Source organism: Periplaneta americana, chromosome 17, assembly GCF_040183065.1.
Source record: "Periplaneta americana isolate PAMFEO1 chromosome 17, P.americana_PAMFEO1_priV1, whole genome shotgun sequence".
Taxonomy (NCBI): Eukaryota; Metazoa; Arthropoda; class Insecta; order Blattodea; family Blattidae; genus Periplaneta; species Periplaneta americana.
This window is the reverse complement of record NC_091133.1, coordinates 15113970-15140514: the sequence shown is the minus strand read 5'-3', so window position 1 is coordinate 15140514 and position 26545 is coordinate 15113970. Positions and strand designations below refer to the sequence as shown.

Below are 26545 nucleotides of genomic sequence, written 5' to 3'. Positions count from 1 at the left end.
ATACGAGTATTTCGCTACCATTGTGGATTCTTGTTCTCATAGACAGTATTCTAATTTATTTATTTATTTATTTATTTATTATTTTGCTAATAATTGTAACATAAAATATAATATATAGAGAAAAACTTTAGCTCGCCCCTGAAAGAGTAGAACTCGTGCTCAGGGGCGGATTCCTGAATTGAAATTAATAATTATACAATACAATTTGTCTTACGTCTACTGTGCAATTATAGTATATAAATTTAAATTTACAATTTTTCAATTTTTATAAAATCCATACATAACGTTTTAAATTTAATACTAGAACTATTAAAATTGACAAGATTAGGATATTTAAATATAAATTTGTTATATATTCTTGGGCCTAAATTACTATTATGATTAAATACTGTAACAGTGTTGCATTTTGGTTCAAACAATCTTAAAGAATTCATACCTTTTGTTTCATAACTATGAGAATACAATTCAAAATTATTTCGATTTTTATGTATGAATTTTATTAATACAATATAATAAATTTGTCTTACGTTAAGTACATTAAAATCTAAAAACAAATTTTAAGATGGAAAATCAATAGGTTTATGAATACATATTTTAATTATTTTCTTCTGTAATAAATAAAGTGGATTAAAATTGGATTTAAATGAGCTACCCCATCCTATAATTCCATACATAATTACCGATTGGAATAAAGTTAAATATATTGTGCGTAATAAACTTATTGACAAGTAATTCCTCAATAAAACAAAATAATATACTATTTTACGTAATTTATTACAAAGATAATTAACGCGTTGGTTCCGTTTTAAGTGATTATCGAAAATTATGCCTAAATACTTAACTTCAGAGGACTCTTTAATAATAATCGCACATTTACACTGTATAAGAGAACAATCAGAATTATGTAGTTTAATACTTAATATACTGTGGATGTAGGAGGTTTGTTACATTTTTCAGATAATGAGAATGGAATAATTATGGTTTTATTTTCGTTGATAGAAAGATAATTTATGCCAAACCATTTTTTTATTAATTTAAGTCCATTATTTAAATTATTATATGCATCAATCCAGGTTTTTCCACCAAAAAGTAAAACTGTGTCATCTGCATAAGAATAGTGAACACCATTGTATTGTTGTAAATCAATTTTTAATAAGTCATTAATATATATTAAAAATAGAATAGGGCCTAGAACTGTGCCTTGGGGAACACCTATATTAATAATTGAAGGTTCACTTGAATAATTGTCAATAATTAATGCGAATGTAATTTTGAAATAATCATTTAAAGATCTGTCACATATTGCATTAAAGCGTTAATTTGAAGTGGATATGACAGCTGTAAATAATTTTAGGTCTGGTGTGATCTTACGGTATTTGTCCTATTTCGCTGCTCTTAAGAAGGAAATCTTCTCTAAATAGACAGATAAACAATCCGACTCGCCCCTTTCAATGACACTCTCAGACGTTATCTGTATGAAGTGTGATGGACATGGGCAGATAATTTGTATCAAATATCGGAACCAATTATGAAAACTTGATGTGAAGAGGTGACAGTTTGATGTGGAGTGCTGTCATGTCCGGTGACGAGAAGAAGACGAGGAGTTCCTAGAAAATCAAGCTTCACCGAGATTTCCTGTCTCCAGTTTCCGAGTTAACTTTCTGCTTTTCCTCTCGGTACTGCCGAACTTCTGTACTTTCTTGTGAAACTGTCAGCCTTTGTTGATCAGAGTACAGTAGCTTTTTTTATGACTTTCCAGGACTTATTTTTCTGTGGAATGGCTATTCTTTGAAAATGTTACAATCCCATTCTCTTCCATCCTTAAAATTTGTGCTGTCAATTCATTTCTTCAGTTTATGTCCAACTCTGTACCTCACACACAATTTTTAATGTTTTTTTTTTTTTTTTTTTTTTTTTTTTTTTTTTTTTTTTTTTTTTTTTTTCATAACTTTTAAAAGTATCCACTAGAGTAAAGTCGGGTGATTCCGATCGTTCACTAACGGCGGGTGATTCTGATCGCTCTAATTTCTTCCGATAGATGGCACATGAGTGAAGTTTGCAAGATGCACTGCGTATAGCTTCTAGCGTAAGTGTAGTATAGAGAAGAACAGTGTAAACGTGATTGTTGTTAGGCTTTAAAGAGAGATCAAAGGTAAGACTGCAATACGATTTGTTGTCATTCATATTTCCCTTCTTAAGAATAAAAGGTTTATATATTGAAATATGCTTGTAAACCTTCAAATGCGTTATTACCACAACAAAATGAGTTGTTATCTACCATAACCTTCAATAACTTCTAATGAAATCATTCGACCAGTGCTGCCAACCTGTGAGTGAAAATGTTCCTGCGATTGCGGGTGATTCCGATCGGGTTTAGGCGGGTGATTTCGATCGTACTGTACACCAAATATCTCTCGTTTGACAATAAATTCTTTTCGTTTGTTATTACAGATGGGCAAATATAAAGCGAAGAAGATGGGACGATGGACAGAAAGAAATATGGATGAGGCTCTCGCAGCAGTTAGGGGTTGTATGTCTCTTAAAGAAGCAGCCAGGCAATTCAAAATTCCCTATACCACCCTTCAGAATAGGCATATGGAATGTATGGATCCAGCGAAAGCTAGGAAACAGAAAAGGGCAGGAGGTCATGCCGTTTTTAATGATGAACAAGAGATTGAGTTGAAAAACCGAATTATTAAACTTGCTCAGTTTGGTCACGGTTTAACTAAAAAGGACATTAGGAAGGCAGCTTACATATTTGCAGAAAGTAACGATATTCCTAATAAATTTTCAACAAAGGAAAAAATGGCAGGCAAAGATTGGCTGACAGGGTTTCTGGAACGACATCCTGATCTTGCTAAACGGAAGCCCCAAGGATTGTCACAAGCTAGATGCGATGGGTTGAATAAAATAGATGTACAAAATTACTTTTCCCTTCTTGGACAGCTGTTAAAAGATTTGAACTTGTTTAATTGTCCTGAAAGGATTTACAATTGTGACGAAACGGGCTTTCCGTTAAACAACACGGCTCAAAACCACATAATTGCTAAGAAGGGATCCAAACAAGTAATTTCGAAAGCATGTGTCGAACGAGGAGAAAATGTAACAGTCTTGGCATGCACCAGTCCAGTAGGGAATTTCATACCCCCTTTTGTAATTTACAAAGGGAAGAGAAGTCCTTCAAAAGACGTCCAGATCGGATTTCCAAATGGCACCAAAGTCATCACCACTGAATCTGGGTGGATAACAGAAGACGCTTTTCTGCTTTGGCTGAAGCATTTTGAAAGGTTTCGAGCACCAGGGCCTTCTGTTCTTGTTCTGGATGGACACATCAGCCACAAATCTTTGAGAGCCTTGGAGTTTTGTGAGAAAAAGCAAATTCATGTAATTTGTCTACCTAGCCATACAACACACAGGCTTCAACCGCTCGATAGATCATTTTTCAAGCCTCTGAAAACCTATTTCTGTGAAGCAAGTAATAACTTTGTCCATCGCTTTTTGGAGGATGAGGGTCCAAGAAAGATTTCAAAAGTGACATTTGGTGGGATTCTCAAAACAGCTTGGTGTAAAGCTGCAACCCCAGGAATTGCAGAGAGTGATTTCCGAACAACAGGAATCTACCCTTTCAATCCCGATGTTATGCAAGAGCATGAATATCTCCCAACAATGAGTTCCTCTGCAGCACCATCAACAGTGACATACAACGAAGACCTCAGTCTGCCATCTCATGTCTCACAACAAATCTCTGAGTCCGCAGAAATTTCAAGCATGACCCCCACAGCTGGTGCATCTATATGGTCAGATTGTAATACCAGAACTGTGGAAACACCTAGAAATACTAACCACAAAAGCTTCAAATCCATGACGTCAGAAAGTGAAGCTTCTCCTACGCAATCCGTGGTTTCATTTAGAGATGTTTTGCCCTCACCAGCTAAGGGTAAAAAAACAGAAAAGCGCAAAAGACCTAAACAAGCAGCATGTGTACTAACATCTCCAGAATTCCTAGGAAATTTGAAAAGCAAAAGGATGTGTCTGGATACAGAGGAGGGAGTTTTCTCAACGAAACTCAAAGAAGAACCAAAGAATCTTGTTGGAAAAAAAGAAGAGCGTAATCATAAGTTAAAGAGCTTGATTTGCAGAAAACTAGTTTTTCCAGCGATGACGAAGATGATAGTATTGAAATGAAGACTACAAGCCACGTAAGAGATGAGAATGTATGTCAGTTTTGTTTTCTGGCTTATGATGATCCAAGATCTGTGAAGAAAGGGGACTGGATTCGATGCCAAGGAGCACAGAAAGAATGGTACCATGAAATTTGCGTCGGGGCCCAGGGAAGAAAGCAGTTTGTGTGTGGAAAATGCATGTAGAGAGTGAAGAGTATGTTGTGTATGTTCTATAAAACTATTATAAAATTCATATTTTCAGATTAATGTAGTGTATTAACTTTCTCACTTCCCCATTCCTGTGCTTCTCTAAACGATCGAAATCACCCGAAGATAGATCAGAATCGCCCGCCAATGTCGGGTGAATCCGATCGGTTACAGAGTTTAACAATATTACGAAAATCTTTCACATCGATTTTCAAAGGAACAAATATAATTAATGCAAATTGCAGGGAAAGGAGGTGCCTTTCAATGTATACCATTGTATTTTCATAATACAATGTAATTTTCTCTCTAGAGACAATTTACACAAATTCGATCGGAATCACCCGACTTTACTCTATATTGCATGAGGTGTTGTTTTTAATACGCCGTTGAAAATCGATATAATTATTATTCTGCAAATTCTATCTTTTGGTTCTTGATAGAATTTTTTTTCTCCAATATTCAGATATTCTTAATTTTTCAGCTTTAATTCACCATAGTATTCCCTTAAGAAAAAGGAATTAAAGTTTTCTCGGACTTTGGTGCAGAGTCGTGTCTCTCCCCACCCCAATATTTCAAAGAAATCGGCGCTTATGTACCATACTTTTCTAATGGGCGCATTATGGATAAAATATCAAAGGCAATTCTCTACAATACAGGGTGATTCACGAGGATTTACAGTCACTTACGGAGCTTATTTCCGAAGACATTCTGAGCAAGAAATGTCGTATAAACATTTTTCCTAATCTCAATATTTTCAGAGTTATCTAATTTGAAGTTGTTGGTAAAATAGGTACCTTTTTTCTTCAGTTTAAAGGGTAAAAAATATTACAAATAGAAAATAAACTGTTCAGAAGTATCATTTTTTTAAGTGGGTAGTGTTCGAAAGCTAAAAATGTGTTGTTAATTGCTTTGCACAGATTTTGTTTTTCAATTTTGAACTAAAAATGACATCATTCTTACGTACTTATCACAAAAATTTTTACAAATCATACGATTTTAGGAACTTGATACTTTATAGTTTAATTATCCATCCTAATGTACATTCTTAAAGAATTTACAAAGAGTGGAGTCGTTTGTAACAATTGTTGTGATAAAAGCGTAAGAAAATGTAATTTTGTAGTTAAAAATCGAAAAAAAAAATTCTGTTCAAATCAACTATGGAATTCACAACTCATTTTTAGCTTCAGAATACTAGCTAACTAAAGAAATGATACTTCTGAATAGTTCATTCTTTATCTGTAATATTCTTTTACCCTTAAAACTCAAGAATAATGGTATCATATATCATTCTCATATCACGAAATAAATACTCGCTCACAACACCATATCACACTCTCCATTCCTAAACACAGAACATCCTTCTACTCTTCATCTTTTACCGTCTCTGCAGCTCATCTCTGGAACTCTCTACCACAACATGTCAGAGACTGTCGGATATTGTCTAGTTTCAAAAATAAACTAAAATTGCATTTTTTAAATTCTGATTCCTTTCAGTTATAAGCCCTTTTCTCTGCGGTAGTTTTGTAAAATTATATAAATATCTTTTTTCTTCCTTTCCCCTCTTGATCACCAAATGAATTTATTATCATACCCTTTTTATTGTGAATTTTATTTAATTTTCTTATTTCTTTTCTTTTTTATTATTTTATTACATTTCATTTTGTTATATTCTTCCTTACGTTCTTCATATTAACCATTTGTACTAAATGAGTTCCTTTTACTATATTTCAATGTATTTTACTTTCTTTTTTTTCTATTATGGTATTATTTTCATGTTGTTTAGTGTCGATTTATTATGCTATTATCATTATTTTTTGTAATATGTTAGTATTCTGTTCTTTAACTTTTTGTTAAATTTTAACTGCTTGTATACTTTGTGACGTGGTAGAGTGTAAGAGAAAGCCCTATGGCCTTAACTCTGCCAGTATAAATAAAGAATTATTATTATTATTATTATTATTATTATTATTATTATTTTGCAAACGACTTCAAATTAGTGTAATTCTGAAAATATTGAGATTAGGACAAATGTTTATAGGGTAAATTAGGGTCTGTTGGACAGTCGGGCATGTTGGACACTTTGTACTTTAACGTGTTACTTCGCCACTTGTGGGCACCACATTCTGCTAGAAGTCAATGAAGGAAGTAGCCACGAGTGGGGCTACTTCCTTCATTGACTTCTAGCAGAATGTGGTGCCCACAAGTGGCGAAGTAACACGTTAAAGTACAAAGTGTCCAACATGCCCGACTGTCCAACAGACCCTAATTTACCCTATGACATTTTTTGCTCAGAATATCTTCGGAAATAAGCTCCTTACGAGACGATAAATCCTCGTGAATCACCCTGTATATCAAAACTGCACAACGCAAGTAAACATAGGCATATAATATACTAATAAAATTTGTAACGAAAGATTCCCTTGTTTATATGACAATCGAAGTTGAGTGTGCACTCACTGTGCGTGGAATAATCGGGCGCGGTTTCAAGACTGGATTATGAAATATGAAAGAATCTTTAATCACATATTGGCTTTCTTCATTAGCTATCTGGTAAAAGATAACATCTACGCTACTGTATTTCCTGCACAATAAACACAATCGCCTATAGTTCACATTAATTCTGAATGAGTGAGTTTACAAAGATCTTCCTATTCATTCTTTATGTTTTCTAAATTATTGGAGAGAATTGAAAGTTAAGTGTGTAGACCTATAACGAAAATCCTCACGCAGTAGATGAATTGACAGACATTATTCCTGCTCGAATTTCCAGAATTACGAAAGAAGGAATTCTTCACATGTTGCATCCGAGGAGGAGGGAGTTAATTGGATAGACTTCTTTAAGTCTGGGTACGATTTTCGCAAATTGTCCAGCAGTTTATCGTTCAACGACCTGCCGCTGTGCGGCGTGGGAGCCGCTGCGCAGTCGAGAAAAAATAATGGACTCCATGTAACAAAGATACTACTTTGTCATTATTTTATTTACTGTACATTTTCTGTTAAAATTTTAGTTAATTTCTAGACTATTTCGTTTATATGACGTCATTCCATTTTCGACCAATGAAGTGTAATGAAATTATGAATTCCAACCAATCACAGTCACACTTTGCGATAATTTTTGCAGCTAGATTTATCGCTATCAATTTATCGCATGGTCGTTCTTTTGTTTAGTCGTTGTCGCTAACTGTTTCCCCTTAAATTGATGATCATGAATACATTAAGATGCAACTACACGGTTAAACTTTTCTTTCAACTTTAAAGCAATGAATGCAAGATTGATATTTAATATTAATTAATATATTTACGCAGAGAAGACGATGTTCAAAACGGTGCACCATGTAGACACAAAATCTTCATGCATCTTTTATTGAACGTACGTTTTAAACTTGATTATTTAAATATTCTTCCCAGACAGCACGCATACGCGCATGGAAAATTGAACTGTGTAGATGCAGCTTTAGTCCCATTACACAGCGAGAATGCGTTTGTCGATCTATGGAAAATGCTTTCGTGTAGCACGGAGTAACGGTCGAAATAAGGCACAGCTGACACATGGTCCCGCGCCCACAGGTAACTAACCTAATTGCAACCTATAAAATCTGTATCACGTGAATGAAATTAAACAATTAATAGAAAGTCAGATGTTCAAATTCATGTAACATCAGCGCATATCAAGCCCAAAGACCTTGTATATTATATACAAGGTCTTTGATCAAACTGCCTTCCGTATGGCGTAATAAAATACGTGCTTTAATTATCTATACAGAGATGGCTTCACTATTTAGCAACATATGTCTCGCTGTAGTGTGAATACATAAGCATTGCTATATAGCTGTTTCCACACAATATTACACAGTTCTTACTTCTCGGTGTAGTGTGTAATATAACGACAAAGTACTAAATAAAGTGTGAAATTCTACTTCCATATCTTCATCTTCTAATTCTATGTCCATTGTAGTTATCTTAAAAAAATTACACACTTTCATTCAGATTTGATAACTGCGTTTGCAACAATTCTTCATTTAATTAATGTATTAATCAGGTTATTTGTAATCATATTATGAAATGTTTAAATCTATATATATATATATATATATATATATATATATATATATAATTTGAACTAGTAATGGAAATTACGGGAAAACGGCTGGACGGATTTTAATAAATGACCCCTCATTTTGAAGCTTGGAACTCAAACTTTTTCGAAAAAAATAGTAGTTTTCACTGAAATGTCAATTTTTAAACATAATTTTCCTATTTTCCAAAATCCATCTGTCGTCAGTTTTGAGAACTAGCTAATAGAATTCATGGCCGACTTGATGTAACCTTCGCTTTTTTGTAAAGGAGAAGCGAAGCGAGCATCAGGTGTTGCCGTGTTGCATTTCAGATTAAAACAAAACACATACTACAGTAAACAATATTACACGAAGGCCATGATCTGGAAGAATGCTGACATATTTAGAGCTCAAATTAAATTGGTTATTAAAAACTTAACTTACTAAAATAATTTACAGGTTCGATTCTGTGGTGTGTAATTTTCTGGGTACAGCTGTATATTGGATATTAAAAACTACAAAACTTGAGGTGGTTTGTTGACATTATTACCATTAGAAATGAAATATTATTGTAATTAATGCCATGATGTGACTATTTTTCATTAATTATACATATTAATGCTATATTGATGATATGAAAGTGAAACGTTTTGGGGTTTTGTAAGTACAGTAGATGTAAAGAATAACTTAAATTAGATTTTGATTTCTATATTTTACTGAGTGGCAGCTATATAGTATATATAGTATATGTTACTGAAATCTATAAAACTTATGTAAGATAATAATATTATTAAAAATAAAATATTGTTATAGTTATTAATCAAGAGGAGTTGGGTCTTTTTCATATATTTAATGGCGGTGTGGTGTAGATATTTATATGTGTGGTTCTCTTCAGTATTGGCTCGAGAGAGAGTATCTTTCATTATTATGGAAGCAAATAACTTTCAGAATGTCTGGTATTCTTCAATGAAAATAAATCTGAAAAATGTTTATTTGAACGTCTAATGAACTTAGTTTGCAGCATTTGCTGCGCAAGCCACTAGTTATGTTATAATTTCAGCAGATAATGAAAACGTACTTCTGTTATAATAATAAGAGAAAAGTGCAGTACATGTAATTAACATTGTTAAACCTGTATTTCGCTTTTTGCAATTGGCATTACTGAATAACATTCAATTTCTTTATTGCAGTAATCGATATTCAATCTATCTCAACTTCACAATGTCTGAATAGGTTAAGTATTCGTAAATATACAATTATTAACATTTTGTGAGCGAATTTTAGAGATATATTTTAGAGATATATTTTAGAGATATATTGTTATTTTATTCGTGAAATAGTCCTAATAAATTCTACTACAGATAATTGTCTGAAGCAATCTCATATACCCGTCACAAAGACAGGCCATATTAGTAGCACACATTATTTTACTTACACCGAGTTTAGGCGTCGTGATTCAGTAACAGACCATGATGCCCGGACCCATGAAGTCAATGCGTGGGTCCCTTGGCACGGCCGACGATGGAGAACCATTGGCACTCTTAGTTGGACTGCCACCAACGACTTGGTTTCCAATGATTTCTTATTATTATAAGGTTACTTATAGCACGGCAATGCAAACATAAAGTATAGTTGCATTTAAAAGTGTCTAGAAACCTCTGCCCACATCTAAATAAGTAACAGGCTCAATTGGTGCGTATGCTAATAGCGCCCACCGCCGCTGACGTGACAGGATTGAAGTTAAGCTCAGCTCTGTGGTGATTATAATACGCCGCTGAAAGAACGACTTTGACAGATCTTAGGGGCGTAGATAGCGAAAGTTTCAGGTTGTAGGGTGTTACAAGCTACAATAAAATACCAGTAGATCTATAACAAAATACTAGGGGTATCTGAAATTACTTCGCTATAGTGAAATTTCGTTATATCGAAACACATTATTTCTCTAAAGAAAAAACATACTTGTTCATTTACCTCTAATTACGCCTTAAATACTTCATATTTTGTATATAGGTCTGAAATAGTAATATGCGTTACAAGAGCGGTATGTTGAAGTTTTCATGTTCGAGGAAAAGTTTGAAAAAGCGAAACATAGTTGAGCTTTTTTCATTTCCGAGAATTGAAAGAAAACATACCCCTCGTGTATCGTACATTATTTTGTGCGAAGATAGTTTATTACATACCTGAAAGAGGAATTTCTAATTAGTTGCAATGAAATCTCCATCTTGGTTTCTGTTCAATGACGGAAAATTTGCAAAACAAAAATATCTATCTTCAACATTGTTGCTTTAAAATGTTTTCTGTGTTTACTATACTCCAGCAGGCCGTGATATACGTATGTCTTTTTTCCCCCAGTCTATGTTGAGTCTGGAATCTTGTTGATTTTTTCACGGCTTCCTTAATGTTACTTGCATCACGAATGCAGTAACTTTAGTAGAGTTGTAGAGTTTATTTAATTTTTCCAAATATTTAAAAACAATAATTAACATTGAAATTTAGGTGAAATTGCAGTGGTAAGTTTCCAATTTATAATTATTAATATATTGAACGTCTCTAAAAATAATATGTTAAAAGCCTAATGCAGTAAAAGCAATATGTCACTTAAGCGGTAAGAAGAGGAAAATTGTTGTGTGTGTTATGTTGGGAATACTGAATGTGGAATTTTAGACTTTCCGCGGATTGGTTTTGTGCGGAAACCAAGCAAATACGCACGATCTCGCACAAAGTATTCTTAAATAAAACGAAAGACTCAACTTGCATTATATTAGAAAAAAAGTTTAGAGAAAGACATAGGAAAAGCACAAAATTAAAATGTTATTAAGCTCTTTGTAGGGCAAGAGATGCCATGTTGTTTGGGAAGCCATATTATGAAATTTGTGATCTGTGATTGGAGATGTCATGTTGCGAGATTAGGGACTTGTGATTGGTAAAAGAAAACTAAAAGGGAAGAACAAGGGAACAACTGCATGTAAAAACTAACACATTATTCGCAGACATCTGTCAAATATGTTCTCACATGCTAACGAATTGTACCCTATATTTAAAATATTTTTCGTTAAAAAACAGATTTTCTTTTCGGCAAGGAAGCAAGAGTTTTATTTCTGTATACTGACTTTTCTTTTCGTAAAAACAAAATTAGTTAAACTGAAGTATTTTAACATTAAATTAGCCCACAGTATATGGGAGTATGGCAGGACACAGAAAATAGTTTTGTGCGAGATCGGGCGTATTTGCTTGTTTTCCGCACAGAACCAATACGCGGTAAGTGTGAAATACCACATTCAGTATTCCCAACGTAACACACATAACAATTTCCCTCTTCTTACCGCTTAAGCGCGACATTCATTTTACTGCTTTAGGCTTTTAACATATTATTTTTAGAGACGTTTAACATAGTAATAATTATAAATTGGAAACTTACCGCTGCAATTTCACCTAAATTGCACTGTTAATTATTGTTTTTAAGTATTTGCAAAAATTAAGTAAAGTCTACTACTCCACGAAACTTATTGCATTCCTGATACAAGTAACATTAAGGAAGCCGTGAAAAATCAACAAGATTCCTGATGCCGATGTTATTACTGCAATATGTTATATAAATAATATTGTTAAAATATTAAAATGAAAAATAAATCATTACATAACCTTACCGTTTGTTTTAAGTTCGCATTTATAGACTGGGGGGAAAAAAAAGACAGACGTATATCACGGCCTGCTGGAGTATAGTAAACACAGAAAACATTTTATAGGAACAATGTTGAAGAAAGATATTTTGGTGTTCCGAAGTTGGCGTCATTAAACAGAAACCAACATGGAGATTTCATTGCAACTAATTATAAATTCGTCTTTCAGGTATGTAATAAACGATGTTCGCACAAAATAATGTACGATACACGAGCGGTATGTTTGTTTTCATGTTCTCGGAAATGAAAAAAGCTCAACTACGTTTCGCTTTTTCAATCTTTTCCTCGACCATGAAAACTTCAACATACCGCTCTTGTAACGTATATTACTATTGTGGCACACTAGTCCATAATTGTTCAATTTCTCCTTGGATACGGTATATCTAATATAGCCCATTATACATTTGCTGGCCTAATAAGAACTTTTGTAGACCCTAGAGCCCAAAAATATGTTATTCGTTTATTTATAGATACTTATATTTATTTAATTGGAAACAACTTATCTTCAGCTTATTTGACTTTAATAACAACTTCAGAAGGAATTTCGGTTTCAACAGATCCCGACACCATTTCCAACATAACAGCACATTGTTTATTAAATTCAGAGACTGGTAACTTAACAACAAATAATATCATGCATGGCCTTCCTCAACGAATAATTGTTATTCTACGTATTCTTTTTTTTTTTTAGTATACACAATCCCTAGATACCAAAACAAAACACGCTAAACAAGACATACCGTACAAACACAAAGCGAATTTCTAACTTAAACACGTAGGATACTAAACAGGGTAATCCGTTTGGGTATGGATAAAATGAAAACACCTTAAAACATTTACTACTGAACTTTATTTGTTGAAAATTTGTGCATACAACACTGAAAGATGGGAGATTCCTTAGAGCTCAACATGACTCCCATTGCGCACCCTGCACAACTCATAACGGTGATGCAATTCAGCCCATGTCCGTTGTAACATAAGAGGGGTGATTTGTTGAAAAGCTTGAGTAATTTTTACTCTCAGATCATCAATGTTCCTGGGTTTCTATGAATAGACAATTTCTTTAACAAAACTCTACACGAAGAAGTCAGGAGGGGTTAAATCTGGGGAGTTTGGGGGCCAAGCCAAGAGATAGCTGCTTCTTATATTGGATTTCGCCTGCGACCTCCTGCATGTTTTTTAACACAGAACCTATTTCTACAAAATGTTCTATACCACAACATAATGGAATCGTATTTAGGTACATTACGCACACCATACTCACGTCGAAATTCCCTTTCAACTCTTTTAACCCTCTCAAATTTAGCATACCTAAGAACAAATTGTGCCCGCTGTTGATTAGTAGTAGCCATTTTAATCATCTACGATTTTCATTTGTCCTTTCAGATTATGCATTGTTGATTGTCATATACGGAAACTCCCATCTTTTAATCATAATATAACCAGCAATAAATTTTTCCTACTATCATAATAGCTTTATAATAATAAATTAATATCATTCATACTCAAACGGATCTGCTGTATATCAGCTTTGGCTATTCATATGTTATAAAATGGCAAAATAGGCTATAAGAAAGAACAATCACTAAGATTTCCATTGTCGGAAATGAAGTTTTTGGTAACTGCCACTAGATGGAAGTACAGCTGCAAACTATTAAGGCCCATTCAGAATGAAAATTAAACATAACCGTAACATAAACACAGAAGTTTGCGTCCAGGCTACCAAATGGGATCATTCACAATGATTCACATAAGCATTGACATAAACATTACCGTTAGAAGTTAACATGAAAGTTTGCAAACTCTAAACTTTCATGCTTATGCTTACGTGGTTTGCAAACAGAACACAATCGTGGAGGGCTGAAGTATACGACAGAATGAGGAAATGGCGTCGTTGTTATGTTTCCATGGTTACCAAATATGTTTGCTGTTATGTTTATGTTCCCATCGTGAATGATGGTATGACTTCTTGATTTTACTGTAATGTTAAGTTAACGCTTAGGTTATGTTTAATTTTCATTGTGAATGAGCCTTTACTCTGTGGTGCAATTCCATTAGCCTTGTAACGTGATTTCTTTTGCAATCGCTAGATGGCAGCATAGCGAAATTAATAAAACTTGTCTTGAAAGTGATTTAGGCTTACCAATCTCTTATATGTGATCAGAGGTATTACTAACAACAACAAAAATATGAAGCTAATAGGCCTAGACATAGACATAATATTTCCTACGTCTTACGTAGCTGTTACTTTTTGGCAACAATGCGACGATCTGTCAGAGCCGTTCTTCTGGCGATATGATTATAGTTAACTGCCATTTCTCTCTTTAGCTAAGTGCGTTACTGGCCGAGAGATTTGAACAGTGGTTCCATCCAGCGAATAACTGAATAACTAAGTGAAGTACACGGACTTCCTCTTCACTTCCATTCGTGGCAGAGTGGATAGCATTGCTGTTTCGTATTTGTGATGACGTTACTGAATGAATGAACTAATAGCTACAACTGGTAAAACAATGGAATTCGTTCCTATTCAGACTGACCACGCGTCCGTTTTGAGGCTATCGCCGCCACCACAAGGCCGGTTACAAGATTGAATTGACCTATATTTGTGGTTTGTCCCAGCAACTCACACTTTCTCGAGAGTCTATTAAAATAGTGAAGACAGTCGTATTAATAAATTACCTAGCAACACATAGTCTTGCAACTTTTACAGGAATAATATTATATTTTCTGTCTAAATTTCAATAATTTGGGTGACACATGGTAGCGTAGTGGTTAAGACGCTTCGCTACGAAGTCGAAGGTCGCAGGTTCGATTCCCAATGGGGTAAGGATTTCCAATTGACTCAATCTCTTTTGGCTGAAACATGGCCATAGGGTTGACTCAGCCACAAAAATTTAAGTGCTGTATACTTTTCAGGATATGACATAATATTACAAGAATCGCAGAACATACAACACAAAAAAGTCTTCCTTCAAAAGATATGTAATAGGCTAAAAACTGTCTTCTCACAACATCCTTAGAGGTAAAAGTAACTTATAGCCTATCTCCACAAGTCTAGTTGCAACCTTAGGATGTCTTCTAAGCAACGAGAACCACCAGTTCTTTCTGGCATTTTGTTTTTTTTTTCTAAAGAAATTCTCTAGTATTACTGTTGTCTAGAATGGCGATAATAATAATGATAATAATAATAATAATAATAATAATAATACTTACTTACAAATGGCTTTTAGGGAACGCGAAGGTTCATTGCCGCCCTCACATACGCCCGCCATCGGTCCGTATCCTGTGCAAGATTAATCCACTCTCTATCATCATATCCCACCTACCTCAAATCCATTTTAATATTACCCTCCCATCTACATCTCGGCCTCCCCAAAGATCTTTTTCCCTCCGGTCTCCCAATTAACACTCTATATGCATTTCTGGATTCGCCCATACCTGCTACAAGCCCTGCCCATCTCAAACGTCTGGATTTAATGTTTCTAATTATGTCAGGTGAAGAATACAATGCGTGCAGTTCTGCGTTGTGTAACTTTCTCCATTCTCCTGTAACTTCATCCCTCTTAGCCCCAAATCTTTTCCTAAGAACCTTATTCTCAAACGCCCTTATTCTCTGTTCGTCTCTCAAAGTGAGAGTCCAAGTTTCACAACCATACAGAACAACCGATAATATAACTGTTTTATAAATTCAAACTTTCAGGTTTTTTGACAGCAGACTAGGTGACAAAAGCTTCTCAACCGAAAAGTTAAAGTATATGATGATGTCTTCGTGACCAGAATATGTACGGAACGGAAATATAAAAATTATAAATTTTTCCTTTGAAAAGGTGGAAAAATTCAAATATCTTGGAGCAACAGTAACAAATATAAACGATACTCTGAGGAAATTAAACGCAGAATAAATATGGGAAATGCCTGTTATTGGGCTGAGAAGCTTCTGTCATCCAATCTGCTCTCAAAAAAGCTGAAAGTTAGAATTTATAAAGCAGTTATATTACGGTTGTTCTGTATGGTTGTGAAACTTGGACTCTCACTTTGAGAGAGGAACAGAGATTAAGGGTGTTTGAGAATAAGGTGCTTTTGGGGTTAAGAGGAATGAAGTTACAGGAAAATGGAGAAAGTTACACAACGCCCAACTGCACGCATTGTAGTCTTCATCTGATATAATAATTAGGAACATTAAATCCAGACGTTTGAGATGGACAGGGCATGTAGCACGTATGGGCGAAACCAGAAATGCATATAGAGTGTTAGTTGGGAGGCCGGAGGGAAAAAAAAAGACTTTTGGGGAGGCCGAGATGTAGATAGGAGGATAATATTGGATTTGAGGGAGGTGGAATATGATGGTAGAGACTGGATTAATCTTGCTCAGGATAGAGACCAATGGCGGGCTTATGTGAGGGCGGCAATGAACCTCCGGGTTCCTTGAAAGCCATAAGTAAGTAATCAATATACAGTTCGTAATAATGAACTTACCCGAAAGTTTGTCTATTCCATAATTCTGAATATGGGCTTTGTTTAAATGTCGTATAATATTGAAATGGCGAGTAGAAATAAATTGGATGGGACACAGTAAACAAACAATTATTTCGTATTCTTCAACAACAAAATAATGATATTCCCATTTCCTTTGGAAGTAGTATTTCTTCACGGGTTTAGATTTTGCAATGTTCCAGCTCTCTTCGAACTGCAGTACGCGTATTGTGTACCTGCCACAGCTAGGATGAATGTTGATATATCTGTGCGCAACTAGAACGCCATGACCACAATGGAAGAAAAGGCAGGTGGGGTAGAAGGGTGTAAGAAGGCAGTAGCTCTAAGGAGCTTCAATTCTGCAGGTCTGGTCTAACGTAACGTGGTGTTCGAATATGCGACCTTGGATTGCGCGTAGATGATTTCTATGCTCTCACCACGCTACTGTATTGGTAATGTAACCAATAATTGTGCTGCAGCTATTTAATGTCTTATTCTGTTTGCAAATGTAATATATAAATATTCCAATGCGATAATAATGTTCACTTATACAAATCATGTCTAATGTCTTTCTCATTAAAAAACAGACACCGCCACTGCACGGAATCTCTGCTCTGTTGCCACACTCTCGGTTATTCGGGGCAAAGCGAGCGAGCTAGGGAGATGCACAATGCAAACAGTGTTGCCAATTGAGCGGTTTTCCCGCTAGATCTAGCGTTTTTCTGTGTTAGTTTAGCGGATAAAATTTATGAAATTTGTATTGCTGATATAGAGATTTAGCGGGTATTTTTAACACTCACAGCGGCAAAATAATCTAATTTTTCATTGACAATATAGCAATTTAGCGGTTTCTGCACGGTCTGATAGCGGATTTTTAAGAATCGAGTTGGCAACACTGAGTGCAAATCAGTTGATGACCGCTGGATATGCGGAACTGGATGAAACTGACTGTTGTCAAACATGAGCCATCAGGACAAACACAAGCTTGCTATGTACTCACTTCTCCAGGTCGTTGGCTCGAATGATGGACTGTCCTAGCCTGGCAAGCATCTCCAGCACGTATTCGGAATCAGGCTCAGAGTCTTGCTCCGAAACGAAGTTATTCCTGTGGCTGGAACAAAAACAAATGAGGGCTGCAGTTAAATCTGTAGCTATTGTTCGTAGCTGAAACAAGTTCTGAAAATACATTGTCATCAACTTTCGAGAATTGAGCCATTTTGACCTTTCTGTTCTAACTCTTGTTATGATTTTTAACTAGCACGGGACGTTCCAGGTGGCAGAACTCCCTGACCGTGGGGTCAGTTTATTACAACGCTACCTTTAATAAACACAGCACAGGACAAACACAATACAAGAGGAATGCTGTAAATTATATTGCAAATGTAGAGAGTATAAAAATTTTAACTTTAATAGAAATTCTTAAACTGTGGTCCGAGGGTTAATAATCAGGGATCCACAAGTGAGTTTTCAAACTAAAATTTCATTTATTTCATTATGAAAAATATAATAAAAAAGCAATTTTCATTACAATCAACTGACAGGATAAGGGATCTATTTAATTGTCAATCAATTTAGGAATTCGGAATCTTGACTTCCTCACAACAGATCAACATTCGGCAAAATGTGGTGGTTAAACGAAACTTGCTTTCAAGCAGAATTACCTTTCTAACTTTTGTTTGTAATTGAGGAATATACAGAGTGAGTCAAGAGGATTTACCGTCCCTTACGGAGCTTATTTCTGAAAACATTCTGAGCAAAAAAGTCATATAAACATTTGTCCTAATCTCAATATTTTCAGAATTACACTACTTAGCAATCATTTTAGGAAAGAAACAGCAAACCGACGCTGTAAAGTACCTCGACATTTCCCCCGTTAAAGTAAGTATAGTGCATATCCCTTTCAGTTCTTCAGTAAAAAATCTTGGCATTCACATGGATAATAATCTCAACTGGGACATGCAAATCACGGAAACCTGCAGAAAAGTATATTCTATTATCCATGTGCTAAAAAGGATAAATGTTCATCTTCCCTCTTGCTTAAAAAAAGTCCCTTGTGCAGACCCTTGTATTTCCCTATTTTGACTATGCTGACATTTTACTGACTGACCTCTCCAGCGACAACAAAACGAAACTTCAACGTGCTCATAATTTGTGTGTACGTTTTGTAAGCAATGTTCGTAAATATGATCACATTACCCCATCCCTGGAAGCAATAGGTTGGCTTAAACTAGATAAGAAAGAAATTTACATTCACTTCTCCTTCTCTTCGAAATCTTGAACTCTTCTATTCCTTCGTACCTGTCGTCTCGCTTCACTTACCTTTCTTCCCACCACAATCTGAACACACGCTCTCGCCATGAAACAATACTAACAATACCATCCCATCGCACCTCCTCATACTCATCCTCTTTCACAATAGCCCTGCCAAGACTCTGGAATTCGTTACCTGCTAGCATCAGGGACTGTCGAAATAAAATTGAATTCAAACGCAAACTTACTAGGTACTTGGTCAGTAATTGAGACTCGTTCAGACATGGTTTCTTGTAAATAGTTCTCTTAATCTATCACAAAATATTTCAATATCCGGTAATTTCATCACTATAGAATTTTGTTGTTGTAGGTTTAATTTGTAATTTAGTAAATACAAAAATATTCTTTGTTCTTAACTTCTATGATAAAATGTCTAGCTTTCATTAATCAGGTAATCTTGTCGTACTTTAATTTTTATTGTAATTGTAATTGTAAATTTAATATTAATTGTAATTTTATTGTTCATGTTATAGTTGTAATCCCCTGGTAGAGGGGCAGAGAAGGCCTGACGGCCTTATCTCTCTCTACCAGGTTAAATAAATAAATACTAATACTAATACTAATACTTTGCAGTTATTTGTAAAATACCATTATTCTTAAGTTTTAAGGGCACATAATATTACAGATAAAGAATGAACTATTCAGGAGTATCATTGCTCTAATTAGTAAACATTCTGAAGCTAAAACTGTGTTGTGAAATCCATAGTTGCTTCGTACAATTTTTTTTAATACTTAACTACAAAATTATATTTTCTTACACATTTATCACAACAGTTGTTACAAATCACGCCACTCTTGCAAATTCTTTAAGACTGTACATTAGGATGCATAGGCCTAATTAAACTGTTAAGAATCAAGTTCCTAAAGTCGTATGATTTGTAACAATTTTTGTGATGTGCGTAAGAATGATGTAAGTTTTAGTTAAAAATTGAAAAGCACAAAGCAATTACAACACATTTCTAGTTTCAGAACACTCTGGTTCACAAGATTTTTTATTTAAACTAAACTTTGATTGAACTATCCTGTAATTTTAATTCATAATTGTTTCTCTTTTAAAATACCCCTTGATATGTGAGAAATGCATTACATAAAATTTAATGCTCATTTATAGATTTGTGAGGTTCTGTGACGCCAGATTTAAAACTATGGTGCACAGTTTTTATAATTACACTAAACTTTGATTATGGAACACTTTCCTCTATAATAGAAATAGCCTATTTTATTTTGTTGTATTTGAAAAATATGTTCCATACTTTTATTAAAGTCCCTCTCAAAATGTGAGACTTGTGACGGACAAGGTCGTCGTGAGGTTTTTCTCGGGGTTCTCCCGTTTTCCAATATGAGGCATCCACATCATTTTGTAAAAAATCTCCATATCATTACCATTTCGTAGCATTTCCTACATCTACAGCTGGGTAAGTGCAGGAGAGACTGATTGTGACTGCCCTGTGATGTCTGAGCGGTGGCCCTGTGTCATGCCGACCCCATACCTAGGGAGGCTCACATTTGTGAGATGCCTAGTGCGCCCTACACGCAGTGGTATGCAAGCCAGAGAAAAGGGGAGGTTAAGCAGAGTGAGAAAAAAGAGAGGGTTGTTAACAGAGTCTAGTATATACAGTCACGAAGCTTGAGTTGTGAGGGTGCTAGGAACAATAGACTGTGCCGGTACTATTTCGCATTGTCTGTAATGAGGCGATATTAGCGATCCTAGTGGTTAGCAACTATCTATGGATGCATATTTACTACGTATTGAGCTTCGCGACTGTATACACTAGACCATGCCTGCACAAATAGCGCTCGACGAGCGCGCGCGCTCCTTCGGAGCGGGAGAGCCGTGTTTCCCGCTCGCCGAAACAGAGAGGAAGATACGTCAGAATGATATAGACTTGCTATGGGTAGAGGAGAGGGAAACGACCACTCATCTAGTGGAGTGCAGTGTGTAGGCCTATTCTCAGTAACTGTTTCACGTTGCTTACCTACTCCTACAGTACAGTATGGAGGAATCTAAAAGACGGAACATAACATTCAACATTTAACGATTTACAGCTCGAACTTATTGATCTTCAATGTGACCTATGGGCTAAAGATCGTTTGAATAATACTACTAGCCTGGTTGAGTTTTACAAGACTAAACATTTTGAATTTGAAAGACATGTTGGTTCAGAAAAGTGTGAATACAATTAATAATTATATATAATAATACATTTTCGGTCAAATACACTTTTCAATTTGTGAGGTCAGATAATCCGTTACATCACATTATTTAGTACGAAGTCACTAATATTTTCGACTTTAAAAAGTCATCTTCAGGTGCATGAGATACAAACAATATTTAAAAATAGGTGATAAGTTGATCTAGCAATTAATAACATGGTAAGTAATGCACGTAATGCCATTTACAATAATATAAATTTCGTGCCTCTTGAGGTAAACTGTACATGGTAAAGCTGAACACTGATGCTAGATTTTCGTGTGTATAAGACAAGGAGAAGGTACGGCATGATATTAACCTTATACAATTAAAGGCTAAGTATTCTCATTAGATCGTATCATTAAAATTAAGTTTGTACAGTTTGATATTAACTATGTTAAAATGTTAAATATAATGTAATAATTTTAAAGGAGATGGAGAATCTGTGATGCAAATGCTGTTGTTGGTGGGAGAGCACGCAGTCTAATTCGTCGTGGTGAATGCCATAGTTGTATAGTTGTTCAGTTGTTTGCATCCAGACAAGGGGGCGTGTTTCACCCGACGTTACATGTTTTAGACTGCCATACATCATCACTCAGTCTAAAACATGTAACGTCGGGTGAAACACGCCCCCTTGTCTGGATGCAAACAACTGAACAACTATAGAACTATGGCATTCACCACGACGAATTAGACTGCGTGCTCTCCCACCAACAGCATTTGCATCACAGCTTCTCCATCTCCTTTAAATGTATACATTATATTTAACATTTTAACATAGTTAATATCAAACTGTACAAACTTAATTTTAATGATACGATCTAATGAGAATACTTAGCCTTTAATTGTATAAGGTTAATATCATGCTGTGCCTTCTCCTTGTCTTATATACACACGAAAACCTAGCATCAGTGTTCAGCTTTACCATGTAAGTTTACCCCAAGAGGCACGAAATTTATATTATTGTAAATGGCAGTACCTGCATTACTTACCATGTTATTAATTGCTAGATCAACTTATCACCTATTTTTAAATATATTGTTTGCATTTTATGCACCTGAAGATGACTTTTTAAAGTCGAAAATATTAGTGACTTCGTACTAAATAATGTGATATAACAGATTATCTGACCTCACAAATTGAAAAGTGTATTTGACTGAAAATGTATTATTATATATAATTATTAATAAGACTAAACATTAGCAATAATATCCACGACTACACAGGCTGGCTGTGAAAATGATTGCTATGTTTGGCTCAACATTTATATTTGTGAGCAACTGTTTTCTATAATCAACTTTAATAAAGGCAGACATCGAACATCTGTGACTGATGTTTCATTACGATCAGTAGGCTACTGTTCCTTTCAGCTGTCAACAGCATAAAACCTTGTTTTGATGTACTGATAAATAAAAATATAACAAAATAATATTACATAAAATTTACTCTGTCACACGTTAAAAGTGTTAAAATTGTTTAAAAAGGTATTTACCTTCGACAGACGGCCCGTTTCGACGCTATTTGTCGTCGTCTTCAGTGTCTCTTGAACCACTGCTGATTTTGGCTCTGCGATGTGCAGTTGTCGATGGTAGGGGTGGGGGTGTGTTGTGCCTATGGTGGGGGTTGGCTGTCTGTATGCTATGACGTATTATGATGTCAAACAATGTGTGCGTATTGAACTGTAGTTGCGTATTAAGTATGTAATGTGGGTGTGCTATTGTATTCTTATATATTTCGTATTGTTCTAGGATATTTAAACTTCCAGATGCCGTGAAACACTTTCCACAAACATCGCATATGTATGACCGATCGCATCTGGGTAAACATGCATGTGCTTTTAAATTTGCTGATATCGTGAAACACTTCCCACAAACATCGCATTTTAATGGCCGATCTCCTGCATGCACGCGTGCATGTGATTTTAAATTTTCAGATTGCGAGAAAGTCTTTCCACAAACATCGCACTTGTATGGCCTTTCTCCTGTGTGTATGCGTACATGTTTGTTTAAAGCCCCCGATCTGGAAAAAAACTTTCCAAACATCTGGCATGTGTATGGTTTCTCCCCTGTGTGTATGCGCGCATGTACCTTGTAATTACCTAATGTCTTGAAAGTCTTTTCGCAGACATTGCAATGAAATGGCCTTTCTTCTGAGTGTACCCGTGCATGTACCTTGTAAATCGCTAATGAACTGAAAGATTTTCCACAGATACCGCAATGAAATGGCCTCTCACCTGTGTGTACGAGAGTATGCCTCTTTAAAACATTCGAAGTCAAGAAGCACTTCCCACAAACATCATATTTGCACGACTTTTTCGAAGTATGAGACCGGAAATGACTTTTCAGAGACTGCGACGTTACGAATATCTTGTTACATATATCACACTTGATGGAACTGTGGTCAATGTCACTACCAATCGAGCTGTCAATTCTGTAGCTGCGACACAGTGTCAATTTTTGTTCTTCATGAACATCGCATTCTGCTGTTGACACAATCTTCTCATCACTATCTGCGAAGCTGAAATCAAAATATATGAGAGTTTCAAAATTGTTCTTATCCACTCTGTCATTTTTTTCAGAAACTGCAAAAAAAAAAAAAAAAAAAAAAAAAAAACTCCTAGCCTGCATATTAATAAATAATTTTCAATAAAACTTTTTTTTTCTGGTGTTGATTGCAGTTTGTTATCATTAAGAAATCAAATTTGGCAAATATCTGTCATATGATTCCTTTGAAAATTAATAAAATATTTTGGAAAATGAGAATTTTGAAACAAAATAATGACTTAAGACAGGTAAGATTGGATTTTGGCTGTAGTGTGTCTTATTGGACAAAATATTGTCTTTACAAAATGTAATAAAGAGAGTAAGGCATACTAAATGTTCAGCTTGCACCACAACTCTGGGAATGTTCTACAACTCTTAAACTACAAGATCTGGAACGTCATCAATATTTTATTAATCCTCGTTTTCATCTTCTTCTGGAACTTCATCACAGTCGTCTTGACGATCTATCAGTGGTTTGTACTAAATGAGTTCTTCACGTTCCCTCCAGTTGGATCGGAAATGTTTTTCTAGAAGATAGGACACATTAATTAATTTGGCACGTTTAAGAGGAATGCGATTCTCAAACTGCACAGAAGTCATACTGCTTAAAGTTTTGCCCTCCTTCAATATTGATCCTGGGCAACTTAGGGCATTTCAACTAGCACAACAATCCTATTCGTGATATCGTTGGTTAAGATAATCATTTTACACAAAGACAACTTAAAGTGCCACTGTCAAGTAGTTTTGACCACTTCATGAATGGCGGACTTCCAGTCATGGACAGGCACTTCTGAACCAAGACTTTTCACCGTCTCAAATTGCTTAAAAATAGTCATAAATCTAGTCTTCTTCTTTTCACAAGACCATTCTTTCTTGTGTTCTCCTCCAGTTCCTTCCATTTTATTCAACTGCAAAGATACCTTCGCTATCCCTTCTCAGTTTGTTCTTACAAAAAATAATAAGAAAACAGCCTTAAACATTCCAGACAAGAATTCACCATCATAACACAGTCTAGTATGTACAGTCACGAAGCTCAATACGTAGTAAATATGCAAACATTAGATAGTTGCTCACCACTAGGATTGCTAATATCACCTCATTACAGGCAATGCAAAATAGAACCGTCACAGTCTATTGTTTCTAGCACCCTCAAAACTCAAGCTTCATGACTGTATATAGTAGACTGTGAGCATAAGCTACAAGGAAATAAGTGACAACAACTGACACACAAAATGGCAGCAATTACAAAGAATGTGTTCAGTAAGAAAAGCAAAAAACTAAATTTCCCTCTTAAAACTCGTCTAAAGATTTATCCAATAGACGAAAGAATAGTCATTTACTTTAATAGTATAAGGAACTTTGTGTTGAAGATAAAGACAGTTTTGGAAAAAAAAGTTTAATTACATTTACACTAACACAGTAAAAGGGAAGTTTTGTAACATCATTTTACAGATGGATAAAGAAAGTTTTGTTATAGAAACCATCTTAGATAAAGGAAGTTTTGAAGAAAACACTGAGTTTAATAAAGTAAACGACGGCCTTTTCTAGATAGAATAATGCCAACTGAATCGAAATCCACTCTTAACTCATTTTTTCTTCATTTTGGAAAGGAGAGTTTTGGAACACACCTATATATTCCGAAGTGATGTAGTGTTAAAAGTTGTGCAATCACAACTGAGTTTAACAAAGTACACGACAGTGTTTTGAAACATTCCACGGCCATTTCTAGATAGAATAATGCCAAATGAATCGAAATCTACTCTTAGCTCATTTTTTCTTCATTTTGGAAAAGGAGAGTTTTGGAACACACCTATATATTCTGAAGTGATATAGTGTTAAAAGTTGTGCAATTAAGATGTAAAATTTTATTTCTTAATTAGCCATAGCCACGCGCTTTGCTGCATTTGTTATAAATAAATATGATAGACTTAAATCTGTTATATTTCCAAATACAGCTTTTTTTATTGTTAGTGAATAATTAATACATTATCACTTATAAATCGTTTGCTCCTGAGTTACTTTCAAAGTTGTATGTAGAACTATGAATATAACTGTTATTACCATGCAATTGGTTATGAGTTGTTCTATTACCGGTAATTCTACTTTTAAGCTTAGTACTATGTTAGACCTAACAGCGTCTGAAATAGAATATGTTATTAAGAAGTGAAGGTTATTACTCTCAGCTGGAAGAAGGCTCTGTGACCAAAAGATACCATTTGAAATAAGGTATTGTACTGCCCTATATTATTTAAAACGTATGTTGATATCGGATATACTACTGTAAGTACCTACCTAAGTTTTAATTGGTTGTGGGGGCTCTTGATTTTCAGAAAGAAAAACTTTTCCAGCAGTGTAACGTATTCAAGACTAATTCACAAACATGTTAAACGAATTATTCTTGCAACGAAACGGATGCTCCCTAGACCAAATAGTCGTATTTTAATTATGTAATTACTTCATAGTTTCATCTGGTATTGTATGACGTTGTGACTGAGATAACTATGTTGTTAATTACTTTTATTGTAACATTCGGCCATAACTGACCGAGTATGTAAGATCTCGCGCTCAGAGGGATGGAATTCGGGTTTGGGATGGCCTACAAACCACAAGTCATGCTAAAAATATTGGTTTGTTAATTATTCAATATGGAGTATTGTGCACTACATAGAACTGTTACATATTAAATATACATTACAGTAGCTCACCCAAATACGTAATTAATCAATAAAAATATGTACTGTTATCTTACTGAATAATTAATACTTAATATGTCCCGGGTGTATATTTGTAAAAATATTCCATCTCTGTCTTCCATTCATTCATAAAAAATGAAACACAAATCAGACATCAAATTTCAGTACGGTACCTTCAAATAGCATTATATTTAAGTACAGTACATACATATTGCTAATTTGCTAATTAT

General features: G+C 34.9%; 1 protein-coding gene across 1 annotated transcript in view; it reads right to left on the bottom strand.

Moving 5' to 3' along the window:
• LOC138692733 (diuretic hormone class 2-like) overlaps window positions 1–23078 on the bottom strand; it is a 142165-nt gene extending 119087 nt beyond the window's left edge. The window contains exons 1-3 of the mRNA XM_069815924.1: window positions 23038–23078; window positions 22572–22601; window positions 17579–17689 (exon numbers count right to left, since the gene is read on the bottom strand). Coding sequence (XP_069672025.1) covers window positions 17579–17689; window positions 22572–22601; window positions 23038–23078 — 182 coding nt within the window. The remainder of the gene's footprint in view (window positions 1–17578; window positions 17690–22571; window positions 22602–23037) is intronic.
• Between the last annotated feature and the right edge of the window lie 3467 nt (window positions 23079–26545).